Source organism: Lepisosteus oculatus, chromosome 28, assembly GCF_040954835.1.
Source record: "Lepisosteus oculatus isolate fLepOcu1 chromosome 28, fLepOcu1.hap2, whole genome shotgun sequence".
Taxonomy (NCBI): domain Eukaryota; kingdom Metazoa; phylum Chordata; class Actinopteri; order Semionotiformes; family Lepisosteidae; genus Lepisosteus; species Lepisosteus oculatus.
Genome location: NC_090723.1, coordinates 2,554,221 through 2,576,510, shown reverse-complemented (window position 1 = coordinate 2,576,510; position 22,290 = coordinate 2,554,221). Strand labels below are relative to the sequence as shown.

Here is a 22,290-nt window from a genome sequence, read left to right as displayed (position 1 = left end):
TATAGATTTCTATAGTCCCCTACTGATTAACCTACTTATTTGTTATTTTCTAATACCACCCAAGAAGTCTTTGTAAGGTCAACAATTGATTTATTATCTGTATATTATGCTGATCCAGAATTTCAGTGTTTTCCATAAATATTTTTTTAAGTGAAATAATACAAATGAAAACAAAATTGAAAGCTCGTTTATGTGATATAAACATACATTATGCCAAGATCTTTACTACGACAAAGTAAGTTGCCTCTTGTTTTGTTATATCTTAATCCATATAAATCCTGAATTTCGGAAAAATGTATTAAGGATAAAGGTTACTTCGGGGTTGGAATGTGGATTAGAAAACCTGAACATGCTTTGGTAATGAAACATGCCGTGGTTCATAGGAATCTGTATACAATACTGTTCTCTGCACAGATTTACATTTTCAACTCGGGTCCATTTGGCATAAAATGCAACTTTCTTCCTAGAACGACTCATTTGCAAAGAATTTGCCATAAACTCGCCCAGGCCTGCCCTGTTTTCTCCTTTAAACATTTCTGCTGTGTGAACCAGTTAAGTAAAGTACTTGTAATCTGAAACAATTGTCTTTTCTTCCCTTAAAATGTCACAAAAGTAAATATAGCACTATGAAAAATTCACAGCCACTTTTTTAAACACCAAAAAAAAAAATCATAATCAATGGTTATGGAGAACTCCAATATACAGTATGCAGCTAAAATCACTAGAAAAAGCAGAGAAGTTCACTGGAGAGCAAAGAGCTTTACAAATGATCCTTTGCATGTTTTTAATATTAATGATGATGTAGTTAAACTGAGTGCTTACAATCCACTCTTGATGTCATCAGACCACAACATGGGCAGGACTTCTGATGCACCCAAAAATGGTGAAGTTCTTTACAACACTTCATCACTGGTCACATTCCTTTCATAGCTGCTGGGGGCTGTAAAACAGCAATTCTCAGGCACTGGCTTTGTCAGATTTGTTCCTTACAGAACATGTTAAATATGATGTTGGTAAGAGATACAGTATAACAAGTAACAGAAAAAGAACTGTACAGTAGGTGGAGGAAGAAAAACATTGATAGTGAAAATTAGATTGCATTGTTTGTTTATTTAACTTCCTTACGTACAGTATGGGCTAGAGTGGATAGTTTTTGTGAGTAAACCATAATATTTTTAACTTGGAGGTTGCCCGTTCAAATGCATGGTATCCCCATAGCTGAACCGAATTCAGCTGGGGTAGCTGGAACTGATTGTGTGATCCTAGCCACACTCTACAGCAGTGACCTATTCGTAATCAAGAACTTAAAAACAAGAGTATTATCAATCAGTCATCAGACATGGGCATGTGAATTCTCTACTTGACTTGGGAAGCCCTGATGTGTGGTTCTGTGATTATAGCAGAGTGCAACTGCCTACTGTATTTGGAATCGGGAACTTAAGAAAAGTTCCAAATGAGAGGAAGCCATTGGTCCATGTACAGTAGCTTGTCTACTTGCTAGCAGCTCCTGTGATTGATTCAAGGTTCTCGTTCATCCACTTCATCCACCGAGAAGCCTGGGCGTCAGCTTCAACAACATGACAACATTGTCCCGGGCAATCACAACCTTTTGTGTAAAAGTGCCTCCTGCTCATTTTATTGTGATCCAACATTTAAAAGATATTCATTTTTTTAAAACAAAGTTTCCATTTACGGGTTTTTTTTATAATTTAAATATTGCTTTTGTCCCCCAAATTTCTACTTCCCCCAGTTTGGAATTACCAGCTTTGGAATTAAAGTGATTAAATTGCCAGCTTGTGTAATTACAGGATTTTGGCCAAGGATCCGCAAGCTTGTCTCGCTGTGACCTGAAGCAGAATCTGTTGAACGCAGGCTGTGAGTCCAGCTCTGTCGAGTCTCCAGTCAGCTCTGTGCGCACAGAGGAGAGCAGGCCATTGAGTGACAAAGGCTCTGGTGCTTCCTCTGACATCACCCAGATCTCGCCTCAGAAACTACAGATCTCCCTGCGTCCTGGTAGGAACCAGAAGGTTAAAAACGCACAAACACTCACAAATCATATTCCACAATCTGAAGAGGAAGTGTGCATGCAATTCAAAAGCCAAAGCAACGGTCTTCTGTCATGCTAAAATAAATTTCAGAATGACAAGAATCAACCTTTTAATTTATTGGTGTTACTGTTTGTCACAACATAAGATAACAAGCTTATTTCAGATATTATTAGTACACATCTAAAATTTTCAAGCTTAAATAGGTCACTATTACCCCTTTTTAGGTCTACATATGGTCTTGTGCAGCACACGTTCAGGAGGAGGTCAGATTCTGATCTTGCACTTTAACTTTGCTATCTATACTCACTGGCTTCCCACAGCTCTTTGTGTATCATTTCAAGGAACCCCTCACTTCACTTCAATTTACCATCGCAGCACTGATCTCTGGCTTGTCATTTCCTTAGCCAGGCAGGTTAATGCCAAAATATTAAGTGTTCTATCCATTTATTCTGTATATATGCTGGATATGCCAACTCATATTGTTATTAGAACTTGGCCAAACTATCAAATAGAGATTTACTAACTTCCTCCAAAGTAATTCTTTAGAGAATATCATCCAGAGTACAAATACATTTTAAATGTATTAATCATGTATTTAATCATGCTGTTGAATATAATAGAACTCACCAACCAAATGAATAAACTCTGGCAGTGGCCGGGAAAGTGTATGAAGCACTTTCATCAACTTCAAGATCTCACTCTACTGAAAAGTGGTAGATGTGATGAAATGTACAGTGCCAAATGGCCATGCCATTACCAGCATCACATCTTTAACCTAGATCCTGCAAGAAAGAAATGGTTGGTATTGGGCTGCCAGATTTTCAGGACCATGTGAAATACATTCCATGTCCTTTTCAAACTGCTCCTACTGCTACAAGAAACACCACGTTATTGGCAGGGGGTACCTCGAATTTTAGCCAGTGAGAATATGTGGAATTTGTTTTGAATTCGACTGTACGTCTGTCAGATTCTGTTCCAAATTGAAAATTGTACATGCTGGAGAAGAGACCTTTTTACCTATTTTTTCATGTAAACAAGCAGTTATAGTACTTGTAGTGGATTGAAATTGAAGCCGAAAATTGAGGATAAGCAAAGAATAAGTGGGAGTGAGTGTTTGCAAGTAGGGATATGAGATCGAGTTCTGATAGAAGTAAAGCTCTGGATTTGCCTTCCAGATGATGCCAAGGTGTTTGAAGTGAAGGTGAGGCAGGTGGAGGACTACCCAGTGGATCTGTATTACTTGATGGACCTTTCGTTCTCCATGAAGGATGATCTCATAAGGCTGCGAACGCTGGGCAATGACCTGGCTATTGCCATGGGCAAGACCACAAGCAACCTTCAAATGGGATTTGGGGCTTTCGTGGACAAGCCTCTCTCACCTTACATGTTCATTTCCCCCAAAGAGGCTGTGGAGAACCCGTGTTATAGGTGAGTGTTGTCATACAAACATATGAAAAGTTGGAAACAAGAGGAGGCCATTCAATTTAGTTCTTAGTAGCTAATTCATCTCATCAGCATCAAGAACACGGCTGGGTAGATTGATTTAAACTTTCTCTACTCTCCAGTTTCAGATAAATGGAATCAAACACTTCTCCACATTGACACTGACTTGTCTTCTACCCTAAAGCTATATCCAGGGTTGTCACAGCAGTGCTTTTTATTATGTATTTTTTATTTTTTAATAAGTAGTTCTAATGCCATCGATAGATTTAATATGTCTTCACATGTTACAGTACAGGACATCTATGCAAATGAGATGTATTTGTATGTCTGGGAGGATGTCAGAGTGTCAATGTGAGCCAGATTGCTACATTATCCCCACTTCAAATCCCCCAGGTTCCTGCAGGAGACAGAGGAGGCTTTTTGACACAAAGCTTAGTCCTAATTCAGTAGAAGGCAGAAAGCGTGAGACTACATTTTTCAATGTTTCTCAGAATATTTTGCATAACAGGCATTTTTCAATCTTAACAGTTGTTTCTTTAGTATTGGTAACTAAAAAAATATATACATCTGCTCTGCCTATAAAAAAATATGAAGGGCACAGCTAGGGTCAATAAAGTATGGTTATTTAATTTGTGAAACCTGTCTGAAGAAGCCATCCAAAAAAACCAAGGTGTACAATGCTGCAAAGTAATGGATGGTTCTATTGAAACTTGGTTTTCCACAGCATACACACGACATGTTTGCGTCAGTTTGGCTACAAGCACGTCTTGACTCTAACAGAGGAGGTAAACCGTTTTACAGAGGAGGTTGAGAAACAGAGTGTTTCCAGGAACAGAGATGCCCCAGAAGGAGGATTTGATGCTATCATTCAGGCAGCTGTCTGCAAGGTAAACCTCACCTTCCGCCCCAAATGACACACACCCAGCTGTCGGCAGTTTTAGAATATTGTTTTTTATTAGCACTTAAATTCAGGTGGGCGGCATGGTGGGCCAGTGATTAGCATTGCTGGTTCGCAGGGCTGTGGCCGTGTGTTCAGTTCTGGACCTGGTGCTCTCTGCCTGGAGTTTGTATCTTCTCCCCATGTTTGTGTGGGTTTCCTGGTAGCTTAACCTCCGTGACCTGGATGACGAGGTGGATTTTGTTCAGATGTTCCTCTATATTTCAGATTGAAAGTTTAAAAGTTATGTCTGTAGCTAAAACCAAGTTTTTCTTATAGTGTAAGAAATCTACAGTACATAGAAAAAAAATAAAAAAAATTAACCAGATCATCTCAAACCCTTCTTCTGCTTGTTATCATCATTACTATTGCCATTCCTCCTTAATTAAAAAAATATATATTTTTAAATCAGCTTTATTATAAATCATTATTTATTTCTATGTCTCAATAGCCATATTAATGCCTTTCATACATATTTGTCATTTGCTATCTTTCATAACTGTTTCACTCTGGGTCACATTATTATAAAGGAACAAGTAATAGGTTTATTCCATGCTGAAAAGAGAAGAAAGAAAACACAACGTTTCGGCCATGGAGCCTTCTTCAGGAGTCACTCTTCTCTTCCTTCTTCTCTCTTCCTTCTTCACTCTTCCTTTTTCTCTTTTCAACAGAAAATAAACCTGTTACTTGTTCCTTTGCAGCCTATGTATGCTGACACAGCTACCCACCTGAACTACTACACATTATTTATTATCAAGTTGTGCATCGTTTTGCAAAGTGTTGCTGATAAAAGATGTCGATAATACCTCACCTGTCCATAGGAGAAGATAGGCTGGCGCCCAGGTGCTTCTCACCTTCTTGTGTTCACCACTGATGCCAAGACCCATGTGGCTCTGGATGGCAGGCTGGCGGGAATAGTACAGCCAAATGATGGGAAGTGCCACGTGGGAGCAGATAATCAGTATGACATGTCAACCACACTGGTAAGGGCATTGGGAGAGGGAAATCAAGCTTAAATACAATTTGTATGTGTGTGCCATTCAAATTCATCTATCATGGGTCTTGCATTCACAGGCCAAGCAGGCGGCTGTATAAGCAAACAGTATATAATGAATGAGTAGACACCATGTTCGTGTTTATATCTCGTTGTGATGAAACCTGAACATAGAAAAAATCAAAACAGTCAACGAGCAATCAACAAAACTGACTGGAGATTAACACTGCCTGTTTTAGCTCATTTTGGTATTTTGTCACTGTATATGGCAAGTTATTGTAGTTTCAGTTAATAGCACCTTTCACTGATTTATGATTATAGGCCTTTTTTTAAATCTGTGAATGTGCTAATTGGTGTGCTTGTTGATTTGCAATATATAATGAGATGTGTTAAAATGAAACAAATGAATATCGGAACTAATATCATTTAATGTGCTTTTAATGGCTCTCAGTGTAATGAAAGAAATAGGGAAATTGATGCTTTATGGAGTGGCACGTTCTTAGTTTTGGTCTTAAAGAATTCTTTGGAGAGGAAAATGAATGCCACTTTCTTGAAATTTTTAGTTCTCAAAGAAAAATATTGTCGATTACCTGAATAGTCGTTGTTATGAGTAGCACACAGATCTCTGTATTTGGGAAGCTGCTTCTCTCTTGCTTCAGTGATCACATAACACTTATTTGATTTTTTTCTTTATTTGTAGGACTACCCATCCCTGGCTTTGCTAACAGAAAAAATGTCTGAAAACAATATCAACCTGATTTTTGCTGTGACTAGCAATGTCGTGCAGCTTTATCGGGTAGGAATTTCAACTTATTCTAGAAAAACCATGAAGGTGCTGTGCCAACAATAACAAAGCATGGGTACAGTCAAAAATAGAGACAATTAAAATAACAGAAAAATAGAACAGGGCTTATTGAATCAAAACCATAAGCTTCCTTAAGGCCCAACCTTCAGCAATTGTGGTTAAAATAAACTATTTGATTCAGGGCAAGTATGCAGTTGTTCTTTCTTCCACAAAAAAAAAAAGATTTTAAAAATATTTCTATACTCTCTTTTATGCTGGTTTTAATTTTTCCAAGCTGTATAAAGATTACAGTAGGTGCAGAAGAACAAGATGCTCAGCTAAAACTAAAATTAAAATTAAAACTAAAATCTCAATTTATTACATTCTGTAGCTGGTAACTTTTGAAAAGGTCTATGAAACTCTCCCTCGTGGTTTCATCTTAGGCTGTAGTTTGCCATCTGACAGATGTGTGTTACCAAAACCTGCTGAAAATTCCCCTTTTCACGGTTACTTGAGGAGAAATGTGTTATGTGTATCACCATCACATGAGGATTTGAGCCTAATCTTATCCATTGCTGATACACTTCTTATACAACATAATTTCCTCTCTGAACACGCTACAGCTGGCCTGCTCGGCAATTAATTCAAATAAAAAAGGTGTATTCCTGCCTTTAAGAGAACTTGCATGAACAATTTCAAAATACAGTACTTCAGTCTTCTGCGCAGGATACAACAGGGGTGTTTTTGCAGTACGAGTACGTAAACTCTTGAATGATGCTGAAACAGTGAAACAAATGAGCCAAGGACAGAAGCCAAGACGGAATGTGTTTAGAATTAAAACAAAAGGCACATCTTTATGTAAAGGACTGTGACGATCCTTAGCAACTTGCTCGACCGTGCTGTCTCAGCTGATTCCTTCGGATCTTTCAAGGATGGGATTAGTGAGATCCTTGGATCAGTCATTTGTTGCCTCCACTCGTCTATAACCTCTTTCAGTGTACAGTATGTCTGTGACTGCACAGTGCTGACTGCTGAGGCCCATTTTTCTCTTAATGTTTTTTTCACTCATATGCACATGTGGAAGTGCTTTTGTTTTTTTAGTTTGGCTAAAATTAGAAACCACTGTTTCTAATTGACAAAAAAAAAGAAACAATACAGAGGGAGTTTTACAGTAAATATAAGCTCAGAGGCAGGTTCAAACCTAATCTGTCCAGTTCTGCCTGTCTACATAGAAATATCATGTTTCTTTCTGATTCTCTTGCGTTTTTCATATTTTCATCCTTTCCTCCAGCTCATCTCCACCCTTGCAGCAGCTTTCTGGCTCATCCTTCATTAAACTGAAGGAAAGGCAGGCCTGTCCCGATGGAGAGGTTATTGTTGTCCTCAGCACAGACCACCGCACTAAAACTCACTGTCTGAATTAGACTGTACCACCTTAATGACTGTAGGTTTGAATGACCTATGGAAATAACATTGGTGCTAAAAAAATAAGTGCCAGCCATTTTCCCCTCTTTTTAGAACTACAGCGAATTAATTCCAGGAACGACTGTGGGAATCCTATCGGATGATTCAGGCAACGTCGTCCAGTTGATTCAAGATGCTTATGCAGTGAGTTCTTCTTTTTCTGATATACAGATTATTTTAGTCAGTGAGCAAAAGCAGTAATTCCATTCAACATTACAGCAATAGTTTGTCTTTAGGTTATATGTACTGTAACTTTCAGAAAGTTTTAAAAAGTCACATCCTTCTTAATGTTTGTCCTTCTGGGTTAATAATCAAGTTGCCTGGTCATTCAAATTTTATGATGCAGTTTAATTTGTTCAAAGGAGTAAGTACTGTAGTAAGCTCAAAGCAAAACCATAATATATTTTCTAATATATTACGGTAATAATATATATATGTAATAATATTTATGAAAATCTGTATAGTTTCAAATACTGTTATTCATTATATAATACTGTAATACAGTGTAATAATGAATAATTATTTAATTGTAATACTTTATAGTAGTTCATGAGGATTTCTTTGACAAATTGTTAACAGTAAAATAATATTATAGATGATTAAACAACCAATAATAATTATAAAAACAAACATAAAACTAAAATTAGTATTTTGGGGTTTATTGTATATGAATTTAAATATTTCTCTAAGACTAAAATGTATGTGAAAAGTTTGCAGCTCTCTTGAGTACATACTGTTCCTGCAGGTGAGTTGACATAAAAATAGCTTGTTTCAAAAGTGATTCTAAATTTTCCTAAATTTTTCTCCCCCCCCCACAGAAAATCCGTTCCAAAGTGGAGCTTGAACTTCTGGGTGTGCCTGATGAGCTTTCCCTGTCCTTCAATGCCACCTGTCTGAACGGAGAGGTCATCCCTGGACTGAAATCCTGCTCCAACCTTAAGATAGGAGACACGGTCAGTATGTTTGATTGCTTTTTCTTACAAGTATCCATTTAGATTCAGTGTGACCATACTGTATGTATTATATTTTGTGTATATACATACAGGTCCACTGTATACTGTATATGGATTCAATTGCACACACGTACTTTTATATAGCCTTTACTTAAAGTCACTTGGAATAAAAATGTTATTTCCTCTATGACAAGGAAGCAGCCCAATTTTCCTTTATCATATTCAGCTTCATTATTATGACTTTTATAATAGTATATCCAAGTAGGTATATTCTGTTGTTAACTTGGTGATATATTTTTACATATATATAGTACTGCATATGGGTTTGTAGTTTTTGTTAAAGAACACCTATGTTTATTTAATTACTAGCTAATTTAATTTCCACAAAGCGTTCAAAGAAAAATACAATAATATACTTTTCCTTTAGCTATATATGAATAGAAAAAAAATATATACTGCAGTATTTTCAAAGGAGATGAGGCAGGCATGAAAGGAGTAATAAAGCTTATTTTATAGTGATTAACCCTGAAGTGAACAAAGAAAAGATACAGATGTTCGAATCTTTGTCTGAAAATCTGAAACAATTTAATCAAAGGGACGATAGATGCCTATAGAGTGGACGATAGAGTGGAGCAGTGGTAAGCATTACTGCCTCACAGTGCTGCAGCACTGGGGTGCTATCTTTGAACAAGATTCAGCTCCTCTGTGACACAGAACTGGAAGAAGTGGTTAGAGGATGACGCAGATATTACTGTCTCAACTAGTCAAATGTTTGTCTCTTGGTCTTAGAAATTTTTAATTAAAGTTGTCCACGATTCACAATGTAGTTCGTATTACACCTTTCAGTTCTGCTGGTCATGAGACCTACCGTAAATATAAATTAAATTAAAAAAATAAACATTAATTATTGATGAAAAATCAGATGTTCAGACATTATATTAAACATTAGACTGACATATATTTACACTGTTGAGTAACATACAGTAACATTAAAACATTGACAAACATTTGTTCCTGAATATGTGTTAATGTTCCAACTGAAAGAGCAGAGGTAGGGCGAGACTCTTTAGCCTGTTTGGATCCATGACAAAATCTGTTTCCATTCAGTGACTTCAGCAGATCTGACTCAGCCACGGTGTTTATGAGAGACTTATTGTAACAGCCTGGAATGTTCTGTTCATACATCCCCCACAACAAAGGCACACACGCACACATTACACACACACAAACACACACACACACAAACACACACACACAACCAATCAGTAATGGTAAAAAAAAGTTGATTTCAATTCATGAAAAAATTATCTGCCACCGATTTATCTACCAACACACCTTTTCAGTTGTCCTTTTTAAAAAAAAAACAACAAAATACAATATATTGTCAGTCACTTCTTTACAATTTTCTTCAAACAATTGCATTCTTACGTAGAGCCGTTCAATAAAAGCAATAAAAACTATAAAAATAAAATTCCAACCGAAACATGTCATTAAGATCTTTCCAAGTCAGAACCCGTTGAAGAGTTAAAGGCCATCGACAAGATTTCATTCTCCGGGCGTCTTGCAGATAGAGTTATGGACCTGCTGAAGGAGAATAGAAAACAATTTACTTCACAAACAGAAAGCTTGCTGGGATTGTGGAAGAGCTGCACAGATGACTCTGTCTGTTTCCTGAAAAACCCAGGTGTCCTTCAGCGTGGAAGCTCGTGCCAGGGGCTGCCCCAAAGACAAGACGAAGACCTTCACCATCAAACCAGTGGGTTTCAAAGACTCTCTGCAGATCACGGTGAACTTTGAGTGTGAGTGCCAGTGCCAGGCCAAAGCGGAACCAGACAGCCCCATCTGTGATAATGGAAACGGCACCTACGAGTGTGGGATCTGTCAGTGCCTGCCAGGCCGTCTAGGACCCCGGTGCGAGTGCTCCGACGGCGACTACAGTCCCAGCCAGCAGGACCAGTGCAGCCCCAACAAGGACAGCCCGACCTGCAGCAGTCGGGGAGACTGTGTATGCGGCCAGTGTGTCTGCCACAGCAGTGACTTTGGCAAGATCTGGGGCAAGTTCTGCGAGTGCGATGACTTCAACTGCCTGCGATATAAGGGAGAGCTCTGCTCAGGTAGGACCCAGGGAGCTGGGAAAGCCTCTTGATAAGGTAAAGTGTTTAGTTAAACAAAATACACTGAGGCGGGTATTTGGCCTGTTTCTTTTGCTCAGTGTATGATCAGCTTATAGAACAGTAAGTTGGTTTCTCTAAAAAAAAAAAAGTGGAGACAATATGTTCCCAAATTTGGTGGAGGCACAGGCATGTAAAAGTTCTGTAAATACCAAGTCTTTGGGGAAATGCTGGAGTTTAAGTTAAGTTTGTGAATGCCATAAGATCACATGAACAGCATTTCCACATTCCCCAAAGAAAAGTTTACTTTTTTTAGTAAAATGAAATTCCTTGCAGTCATGGGCATTTATAAGATGGGCCAGTTGTTGCTCCATATTCAGAAGCATTGGTTTGCCTCATATTTAAATAATTCAAGTCTACAGTTTGTCTCCATAAAATATTATTTTACATACAGCTCGGATTTAAAATATGTTAAGTTTTGAAATGTCACAGGCGGCATTTATAAACAGGTGTTGTAGTGTGTTGAAATAAACTGTCCAGATTGTCTGGGACAAAGCAAAGTGCTCTGTGTGAGTGAGCCTTATGGGTATCACTCTGGATGACACACAAAGGGAAACATACAAGGGCTGTAAGGACAGGCTCCTCTGCAATATCAGCATTACTTGGAGTGCTGAGGAATTAGTGTCATCACTCTCTGCTGTTTACACTTTGCTCCATAAGATGAAATAGAAAATTTATAAAAGATCCAAATGCACTGTAACATGAGGGAGACAAAAGACAGCAACTTAACTCCACATCCACAACTCCACACAGATTTGATTTGGCTGTGTATGTTGTATCTGTTTCCTTGTTCAGTATTTAGGCTCAGTCATATCCTTGTGTACTGTGTTCTGGTCTCTTCTCTATGGAAATATTAAGAGCATGGTTTTTGGAAGCAGTACAGTAATGCCGTTCTCCTACCAACATTAAAGCTGTCTTTTTTTCACTCAATTGACAAGTCTCATTATTATCTGTTTGTAAGCAGATGGTCTGCTAAATTTAAGTTTCCTGTGAATTGTTTCTCACTCTTATTAATCTAAAGACAGGATACCCTGTCTGTGTTATCTTCTTCACAGTGTGGAGTTGTGGTTTTGGTGGTTTCATATTCTTTTTATCAGCTGTAATGCTTCACAGATAATGTAGCTGTTTAGTGCTTCCTTGCCTAAAATTTGTAGTTTGTGGCTTGGCCAAATATACGATTATGAATTATATTTTCCATTTAAACACCAAAACTATAGCTGACCTATTTCTGAAATTTGTTTAAAGCACATATTTACAAAACCCCCAAGAAAACCTTCTCCTTTTATACAGTGATATTTTGCTTCTCTGATTGAATCTGGAGAACCTAAGAGAAGCTGGATCTGGAGAAACTTGGGCCCTGCTTAGGGCTCAATAGTTCAGTACATACAGTAGGAATTCTAATTCACACTTGTTCTTTTAGTGTACAGATACGTAAGAGAGCAGTAACAGTGTCATGCAGTATACGATACAACATAGTACAGTATAAAAATATATACAATTTACGATATACAATAGTAAACAACACTGTGCAGTACTGCAGTATGCGGTACGTAGTGCATAAATACAATATTCATGTCAGTGGTAATGATGGAAGTCAGTCGGCCTGCATTTACAGTAGTTGTTAGTTATTCAAGACTCATATCAGGAAAATAGTCTTATCATATCAAGACACATAATGTACTGCTCGGGTTTAAAAACAGTGCTCTGATGCTCTGGTACTGCCTTGCCAGCCCATAGAGGAGAGGACAGTTTGTGTTCAGTGTGGTTATAACCCTGCATTTTGGCACAGGCTTTATTTCGGAAATGGTTGATATACCGTAGATCTTTTTAACTGATGGTACTGTAGGTCAGATGCTGTGAGTTGTTTCTGCAGATGTCACAACCGTATGCATGGCCGTTCTGTCCTGAGTGGTTGTGTTGTTTCTGTTTCAAACGGAGTCTGTGGTACTGTATGTGTTCCAAATGCTTTTGCTTAGTACTGTACAGTATGTGTTGATATTGTGCTGATTAGAAGAGATGTTTTACTGACAGGAAGTGGTAAGGTAATTCCCGAATTCATATAAATTAAACTATCTCTCTAAATGAATTATTGTTTACAAATTTGCAACTTAATCATCTAGCTGCATTTTACATAGAATACACCAGGGACAACAATATCCAAGGACTGAATGCTTTGTGAATGATTGGAATAATTGGATTGGTGAGAAAAGTTTGACTTAACCCGTTTGGTTAATGGGCAGCCTCCATGACAGGACAAGGAGGCTTTTGAGTTCAGTTTATTAGCTAGTTCGGTGATGAGGGTGATTCAGTGCAGCTGTGTAAGACAGACTTGTCGCTGTTATCCCTCCTGAACCTTGAATTTTATGCACTTATACTGTGGTCTTGACATACTGTACTGTATGTGTTTAATTGTTTCCTGTGCTTTGAGACACTGCCATTTGTTTCCAAAGATACTATGGTGCCTTTTTACGGTATAGTGTCCCCGTCACTATACGGGGGTATTAGGACTAAACCAGCTTAAACCGCTTCCAGCAGCAACCTCAGCTTTTCCTAGGAGGTCTCCTATCCAGGTACTGGCCAGGCTCACACCTGCTGAGCTTCAGTATGTTGCCAGGAGTGGGATGGCAAAGTACCATAGGAATCTTAACACGGGAAATCCTCAGAGAGGGGGGACTTGAGCAGGAGCTACAGTACATGTGCACTTTCTCGGTTACTAATATGGGATATTAAGGTGATGTCGCTTGGAAAAGGAAAAGAAACAGGAATTAAAGGTTTTATTCTCCAGAAACTGGGAGTAATTTGTTAACCTGCAATGTTTAAAACCTAAAAGATCTGCACGGTCTGCATTTAAAACCCAGAGCACAATCAGCACTTCAGAGGCCTCTTCTGAGCTAAAGTACTTCACTCAGAAAGTACAGTATGTTCACATTCAGACATGATTTGTTCAATATCAGATATTGTGTAGGATGTTGTGTGAGGAGCTGTTTTGAATGCTTCCTAAAGACTAAAGCTTTATTGCAGTATTTTGCAGTTTCAAAGTTTGAACTAAATTTGCCTTGTGTTGCGTAGAAATAAACTGAATCAATTGATACACCCTGGTAGGGTGAAGGGGTCTTTACAGTTTTGTTTCTACAGTACATCTCTGACATATGAACAAAAGGAAAGGTGGAGTTTCCTTTCGCTAACATTTATCTTCCAAACTTTTAGATGTTTCACATTATTTTAAAAAATGTGAAAAGCTAAAGTGGAAAAATAAACTGTCAGCACAGCTTCAATATGGAATAAAACTTCTGCTGTTACACAGTAGATATTGTCTTTTTTGTTGTTATTAAAATCACAGAAAGGGAATGAACAAGAAGAAAGTACTTGATACCGCATACACATGTTTTTCTTCAGAGTTATACTGATGAAGCTTCAGGTCACTTCTTGAATAGTCCTCCTGAAAAAAGGATGCATATTATTTTTTATCTTACAAATTGCAAATTGCAATTGAGAAAACAATTTAAACAAAACATTCATTTGGGAAAAACAAATGTTTTGAATTAATTTATTTTTCACTTCAGCATTTCATTCCACTATACAATTGCAGCTATATAAAACAACTTTTTTTTATTTATTTGATTTGAATTGTATTTTATACGATGTATACGATGAACGCTATAAAAACATTAAATTTCTTTTCTTCTACCTCTTAAGCTAATTTTAGCTTCTCTCACATTGCAGATGTAAGAGTTCCATACTGTAGAGATGTGATACTTTAAGCCTAAGAGCCTAAGTGATTTGTTTTTGTTGTTTTTTTCTTTCCTATTATCATATTTTATAATTTTTCTTTGGATCCTTTTGCACTGGCTGGTATTTACTTCAAGGATAATAAACAGCCCAAGACAGCTCTTTTAACCAACAGCCTAGAAACTCCCTCCAGCTCTTTACTTTATATACCAGGACACTATGCAGAAGCATTCGTGATTCTTGGCCTGATACATAAGGGATAAACTAAGAACGACAAACAAAGAAGGACGTTCTAAATTGATAAATCCAAGATTGAGAATTCACTATTTACCTTGCCCTGCACTTGTGGAGTGGCATGGTGTGACAAAGAAAATGAAAATGAGGAAAAGGAGTAGAGCTATTCGATACATGAACAGTTAAACTCTTATTTGCCACTATTTTAAAATAACAATCAGCTGTTTACCTTTGGATTTTGCACCTATGTCTTTCTTATTAAGGGATTAGGTATTAATGAAACAACACTGGGTCAATGGGATATGAAATTCACCTAACAAGCAAATAAACTGTTACTTTCTTCTGCCTTATTTCTTTGTATTTCTCTTGGCACAACAGGCTAAACATCACTGAATATATTTGCATTTTTGATTGCTACTACTAATCTTACACTACCCCTCCCCCAACACATCTTTAATTCTAGCCTGAAGCCTGAATTTTAATTATTTTATTCTTGTTTTCTAAAACAATGCCAACTGCATTATGTCTGGCTTATTGTCTTTTGAATATGCACAGTATCAGTTTTTTAGCAAATGTTGGGAAGAAATGACTAGGCTGTTTCTCTTGTCAATAAAACATTCTCCAGCAGGCTCCAAACATTCCTCCCTATTGCATAATCCCCAAGTCACTCCCAGGAGACTTAATCAGGGGAAATTAAACTCATTTTGGAGTTTTTGTGTTTCTCCTCTTTCTGGCTTACAGAGGACCAAAAAAGCTGTTCCTGTCTTTTTTTTCACTAACATAAACCTGCTTAAGAAAACAAACTTTTTCTTATATCAGTCATTATATTAATTTCTATGTACCTCAGAGGTTTCTATGTACCTCTGTTTGTAAGATAGCCTGGATTCAAAAGTGAGATACTGTACATGTACATTTTTAACAAGGGCTTGTGCTATGGGATCATGCAACTATATTTTTAAAAGGTTATTAGCATAGTAAAATACATTTAACTTTGTACTACGATATGTACTGCTTACAATGTTACAGTAAGTGAGGTTTAAGAGGGAAGCTGCCTCCGTGTGTGTTATCTGCAGAGGAACAAGTAAAGGTAAATTCCACACTGAAAAGTAGAAAGGAGAAACCACTTTTCAGCTGTTGTGCCTTTTTCGGCATGAATGCTAAATTTAAAATTGTCAGCTGGTACCTATTGACGATATTAAATTGTCACTATTGTAATATTGTCAAAATACAATGTATTGTAATAAATGTGGCTCCAGCCCTGATTTTGGAGAATTCTAATCCAGCAGGTTTTGTAGTTCAGTAATTCCTATAAACGTGAACAATTTCACTGTGATTAACCAGATGATTCGCTAATCATATGGAATCAAAATCTGAGCCCATTAAACCCTTATTTTTTTTTTGTTGTGGTAGTAGGTAGACTCCCTGATACTTCCTGTTGATCTCTTATCTCTAAGCTACTGTACGTTGGCACTTTGCAAAAGAGTAAGACTGTCAATCCTAGTGTCTAGGCTAAATTCCACACTAACTTGGAACAATGCCCTCTTAATTCAGCTAGTTATATTGGCACAAAATGGCTGACTGGTGAGTAGAGGCTGCCCTTTGATGGTGGATAAATGCAGTCTTCCCCTATAAGTAATATGTTTTGGGGATCCTTTGGCAAAAAAGTGCTACATAAAGGCAGAGAAGATCCCTAGTCTGTAGCTGTGTCTAAAAGGGAAATACAGCATGGTGTCTTTAAGCAAGTAAATCAAAAGGAACCAGTTGGTAGCACATTAAATCATAAACATCGCCATCAACCCTCATGTATGTAATGTTCTGGTAGCAACAGAGCAATCAGAACTGGTTACTAGCTGTCTGGCAAGAACTGCTCCCTCTAGTTGATCGTTTTCTGACTCTGAATTTATATCTTCAGGCAACTAGCACATGGGGAGCTGGAATGTTTACATTCCTAATAAGGCGTAGCCACTCTTCATTCTCCTCGGGGAACAAATAAAATCTTCTTCACTCTGGCTTTAAATCAGAATTACACTCAGAGGGGGGGAGAAAAAGTGTCAGGTGATAAATAGGATAAGCAGACAGAATGTATTCATTCGGCAGAATTTGTACATGATTCTTTGCAACGACGTGTTTGCTTAAATAATTAAAAATGGTTTGTCTGACGTGTTGCTAAGAAAATAAGCTGATGGATGGGAGGAATTAAGAAGGTATGAGAAGATGGGTCTCAATAATTACAAGATAAAATGTTTATGGATTCACTCGCATTTATTGGCTAGTGTATTCAACATATTTCAAATTTATAAATTCCTTTCACCCTGCTAATATATTAGTTTGAGTTCTTCTGGGAGGAGACTTTAATTGGTGGCACAGATTTTATTAATTAACAGAGCCATGAGTTGTCTTATCGCAATAAGTGTGTTGTTTTTTACTCAAAAACTGGCTAAAAAGCATTTCCCTAAAAGCCTGCTGCCCCTACCCCCTTAAATGCAATGCCTCTGCCCCAGTTCAATTAGCACAGCTTGAACTGTTTCTCCCGCAGGTCGACAGGGTAGGGTAAAAAGGCTTTCAGAGCTATTGCTAATGATGTTGGACCTAAATTTAAATTCCAGTAGGAAAACAACTTTGTAAATTAAATGTTTTTTTCTTCTTGGAAACTAGATTAAGTCATCTCCATATTTCAGAATTAAGAGCATGGACAGGGTTCTCTTGTTCTGTGCTGTGGTCAGTTTATCTCACCCCCTCTTCCTTAAGGAGTGTTTATCTTTCTTTGCTGGTTACAGATACAGTGCTAGTGAGGCATTGAGCTGCAGCCCTCAACACACACTTAATCTCCATTGCTAGAATAGCTTGGCTGACTACAAGTTCTCACTGCTCTTGTCTAAACACACAAGTCAATCATCCAAAGAACTGCCCAGAGAGAATTTACACAGGCTTTTATGCTGAGTACATGGAATGCACTTTTTACAGAGATGGGTAGAGTTCATAAGAACAGCGAGAGGCTCATAATGTTGAAGAAAGGAAAGGAGGATTAGAGATATTACTTGCCAAATTTCAATTGAATAAAATTATTTTCCACTTCCAGTTCTAAACCAAATATGGCATTTTCTTATCCCAGTGATTAAGTCATTGGCTTATTCTGAAATCGTTTAGGAGCACTTCTGTAAATGTCTTTCACCAACAGTAATGTTAAAAGCTAATGCTTTTATGCTTTAACATACATAAAAAATGAATGTCATAACCAGCAGGCAAATTCTACGAAAAAGAACACAAATAGTTCAGTTTTGTAAGTAAAAGTTCTGGCAGAATGGTATCCAGGAACTCTGAGAACGCCTGAGGGTTCGGATTGTCAATTCTGTCTTTCCTTACATTCTATTCTAGTATTATTATTAATTTTATTATTGGTATCATTTACCTTCTAAAATGGTAAAATGCTACTAAATTGTGTTGTACTATTCCACTCTGCCCGTGTTACACTGGTGACCCCAGTTTTATACCGCTGGGTATAGGCAGAGTTGGCACACAAGCCAGAGCCAAAATTCTCAGACACCAATCTGCCATTCGACATCCAGCATTTACAATATAGGCTTTGCTCTTAAAAGCCCTATATATACCCTCTACAGTATATGCAATATAGGCTCATTGTCGTTTGTTGTATATTTAAGACAATACTGGACGTTAGTTACTGCCTAAAATAGGGTGGGAGCTGAGATGGCAGAATAATATTTAGGGGTACCAGCTCTCTGGCTGGATCTCATGCCTTGAGCTGGTTGCTATTTTGTGTTGGCCTAGGTCATGGTGAGTGCAACTGCGGGACCTGCAAGTGCGATGCTGACTGGAAAGGAGAGAACTGTAACTGCTCCATGCGCACAGACACCTGCATGTCCAGCATTGGCCTGCTGTGCAGCGGGCGTGGCAAGTGTGAGTGTGGCACCTGCAAGTGCACCCAGCCGGGGGCTTATGGCGCCACCTGTGAGAAGTGTCCCACCTGCCCAGACGTCTGCACTTTCAAGAAGTAAGTGTCATCTCCTGGTCATGTCTGTCATGAGGAAGCCGGATTAGTTCTGGATTGGTTTGGATTGGGGTGGCACAGTGGTTAGCATTGGGGATTGGGACCTGGGTTGAAGAGGTTAGAAAATGAGTGGCTCTGTAAGAGATATAGACATATTTATCATCATCACAGACCTCTCTGACTTGGTTGACTTGGTTTCTTCAATGAGCTACTAAATTATTAATATTTTCATCTTCAGCTTGATTTTGCTTTGACAGAATGTATTAAAATCACTTTAGCCAATGTAAATGTACAGTATATAATGAGAAAAATATTATATATCTACTGTATAAATAATTCAATCAGTTGAATGCAAAGTTCTCTCATGATTAGCCGTGAACTGGCTTTCCTGCTTTTTTTTTGTCCAGGGATTGCGTGGAATGCAAACATTTCAAGCGAGGAAAGCTGTTTGACGACAACAGTTGTGCACGGATATGCCAAGATGAAAGTCAGCTAGTGGAGGACCTCAGTAAGGAATTTCTTTATAAAGAAACATCTGTACTGTCTGCTGTAAGACAACCAGAATGTCAATCAGAATGAGAAAATAAATGAACAGGACTGAGGATTACCGTTTCGGGCTGGATTTAGTTTAATGGAGCTGCGTAAAACTGATCCTAAAGCTAATCTGAATGCTCAAACATTAAGACATGAATGAAGTATTTTTCTTCTGTGGTATTAACTTTAGTTGTAATTCTTAGGATAGAAATGAGGCTGTTTTTTACTTTAGTTTTAACTTTTTGTTTACAAGGCACTAGAGACTCCTTTCTGCTTGAAAGCTTCTCTTGTGAGCACTGATCTGCAGCTGACGCATTAGAACACAGGAGCATACCTCATTTTCCCCTGCACTTGGAGCCAATTTTCCTCTATACATTGTCAAAGTATGTCCAAAGTGCCTGAGAAGCTGAAATAATAATCCTATTTTTATGAGAGTGTTGTTGCAGGATTATTTCCTTTTTTTCTATACAAAGTTAAAAATCAGGTTTATTATTATGTTGGATCAGAGAGTCTGTGCTTTTATTGTGAATTTCTACACAAATAACTATGGTTTCTTTCATGTCACTAAGTGTTTAAGATAGATGCACTGATTGTTTGCTAAGGCTAAATACAATTTCAATCTCTACAGAACCACACAAAAAGGTACAAAAGCTATTAGGCTGGTTTATTGCAGTTTTAACAGAATGCAGTGTACAGTGAGATTAGATTGTGTACCTCTCAATACGAAAAACACATCATATGAGTTTTAGTACTGTACCAATAGGATTTGTTGAAGGTCAGTTCTCTCTGTATTAACATAGTAAATAATTTTGCTGGGATGACAGGGAAATTACACAGAATTACATGCCTAAATAAGGAGACTTCAAAAATGTTCAATGCATTTTACTTGTTACATGCTACTTCTGATCAATGGTGCTCATTGAAGTTAGTAAACTTCATAAAGCATTAGCTATTATCTCAAACACTCAAAATAAAAAAACAATCATGTGATTCAAATGTTATCAGATGTCCCACTGTGTTTTGAGACAGTCTTGAGTATTTTTGTGTGTCTTTTTAAATCATCTATTCCGTTCAGAATTCACTTTAATTCCAACACTGAAAACATGCTCATTCCATGCATTCATTTGCCTTTTATGGGAAGAAAAAAAATTGAGAAATAATTAGGGGCCAAGATCGTAGGAATTAATCTGTCTTGTAGGTTCAACTACATCTTCTTTCAGGACTTTGATAACCTCTATCAAATTCTTTTCGAATTTTCCCACTTTATAAACCAATGACATTTATTTTTTTCATGATTACACATATTTTTGCCTTTTATTTCCAGGATTAGATTGTGTATTCTAGCTCTTTGTAACTATCAAAATGTAGCTCCTTCTTTCTGAGGAAGGAAGTAAGAAACAAGTCTTCTAATATTGCCATCTGGGAACATTTACCTTAACTGTGGCCAGAGTGCAAAACCGTCATCAGAGATCCCCCTTTTTTCCACATGACATAGATTTAAATTACAAAACAGCCAAGTATGTACTGAATTAAACAAAGCATTTCTAGACACTGTGGTGAGAGCATTACCCAACATTATTCTAACATTCTTTTGATCCAATTTCTAGCTAACCATGACAAGAATGCTGTGAACTGCACATACAAGGATGAAAATGACTGTGTGGAGAGGTTTCAGTACTATGAAGATCCCAGCGGCAAATCAGTTCTATACATCGTCAAAGAGCCAGGTGAGAGACAAGTATTTCACGCGCATGTATTTATTTTTACACATGACAGTGCCAAGCAAAGGGTGGAAGGCAGGATACACCCTCCAATGTAGGACAGACACAGTGGCACACACATTTACACCAGGGCCAATTTTCCCAGAAGCAAATTTAACTACCAGTATGTCTTTTGAGTGTGGGAGGAAACTGAAAAAACCTGGAGTAAACCCACATGAACAGAGGGAGAACAAACTGACTCCATGCAGGTGCTATCTATTGAATGCTAACCATTCAATAGTTCAGTTAGATCCTAATGAATGTGATAGAGGAACAAACGAATTAGTTGTTACACATTTCCATGTCCTTAGATAGGCTTAACTCTCCTATCAAAGAGCAGCTGCCTGACTGTAAGGATGAGGTGGACTGGAGCAGTGCGAGAGAAGTGTACAAAGTGATATTATACACTCAAGGGAGCAGAAGTGAAATTAGTCTAACCTTTCCTCTAAACATCTGTGATGAAGAAATAGGTTTTACAAAGAAGCATTCTTTTCTGACTCTTCATTTTCTTAAACCTTCAAGCCTTTAACCCAGACATAGCACAGTACACGCTGGGGTTTGTATTTATCTCTGGAACTCAAGTTGTAGTTATGTTGCTATGGGAGTTGCAGTGGCTGGGGGACTACAGGTTTAAAAAGATAAAAACAAACTTAGACTTGTGTGGAATGGCAATGACGCCAGCGAGAAAACCAGGCCTTACCAGGAGCCACAGGGTTTAATGATACGCAAGATGAACTCAGGTGATTCTTTGTCCAAATGTTTATTGCCATGGAGAAATGGTGCAGCAATCTGGAGTGTATTAGGGATGTCAGAGGAAACAAATAACACATTATGAAGAAATAGAGTGACGTGAATACATGTGTGGGCCTCTTATCCTTCAACACAATAACTCTGTGGTTTTCTCAGCAACAGGGCATGGTATTATAGCATTCCACCCCTGACAGCCAAAATTAGGTAGGATGATTGTTGAGTTGCACTCTCTCGCAGTGTGTGTTCCTGTTTCATATCACAATGTTAGAAAAATGGAGTGAATCTCAACAGACAAACGTCTATCACACAGTCTCAATCTGACGTTTATGATAATAATAATTGCTTACACGTATATAGCGCTTTTCTGGACACTCCACTCAAAGCGCTTTACAGGTAATGGGGACTCCCCTCCACCACCACCAATGTGCAGCATCCACCTGGATGATGCAACGGCAGCCATAGTGCGCCAGAACGCTCACAACA

General features: G+C 37.9%; 2 protein-coding genes across 2 annotated transcripts in view; one reads left to right on the top strand and one right to left on the bottom strand.

Moving 5' to 3' along the window:
• psmc5 (proteasome 26S subunit, ATPase 5) overlaps positions 1-22,290 on the bottom strand; it is a 168,693-nt gene that overhangs the window by 87,287 nt on the left and 59,116 nt on the right. The gene's annotated exons all lie outside the window — the stretch shown is intronic.
• The window catches only part of itgb3a (integrin beta 3a), a 43,459-nt gene that overhangs the window by 6,172 nt on the left and 14,997 nt on the right, over positions 1-22,290 (top strand). Inside the window, exons 3-13 of the mRNA XM_006638169.3 lie at positions 1,809-2,013; positions 3,224-3,476; positions 4,216-4,378; positions 5,250-5,411; positions 6,123-6,218; positions 7,725-7,814; positions 8,489-8,623; positions 10,308-10,737; positions 18,544-18,766; positions 19,171-19,271; positions 20,905-21,024. Of these exons, the coding sequence (XP_006638232.3) occupies positions 1,809-2,013; positions 3,224-3,476; positions 4,216-4,378; positions 5,250-5,411; positions 6,123-6,218; positions 7,725-7,814; positions 8,489-8,623; positions 10,308-10,737; positions 18,544-18,766; positions 19,171-19,271; positions 20,905-21,024 (1,978 nt within the window). The remainder of the gene's footprint in view (positions 1-1,808; positions 2,014-3,223; positions 3,477-4,215; positions 4,379-5,249; positions 5,412-6,122; positions 6,219-7,724; positions 7,815-8,488; positions 8,624-10,307; positions 10,738-18,543; positions 18,767-19,170; positions 19,272-20,904; positions 21,025-22,290) is intronic.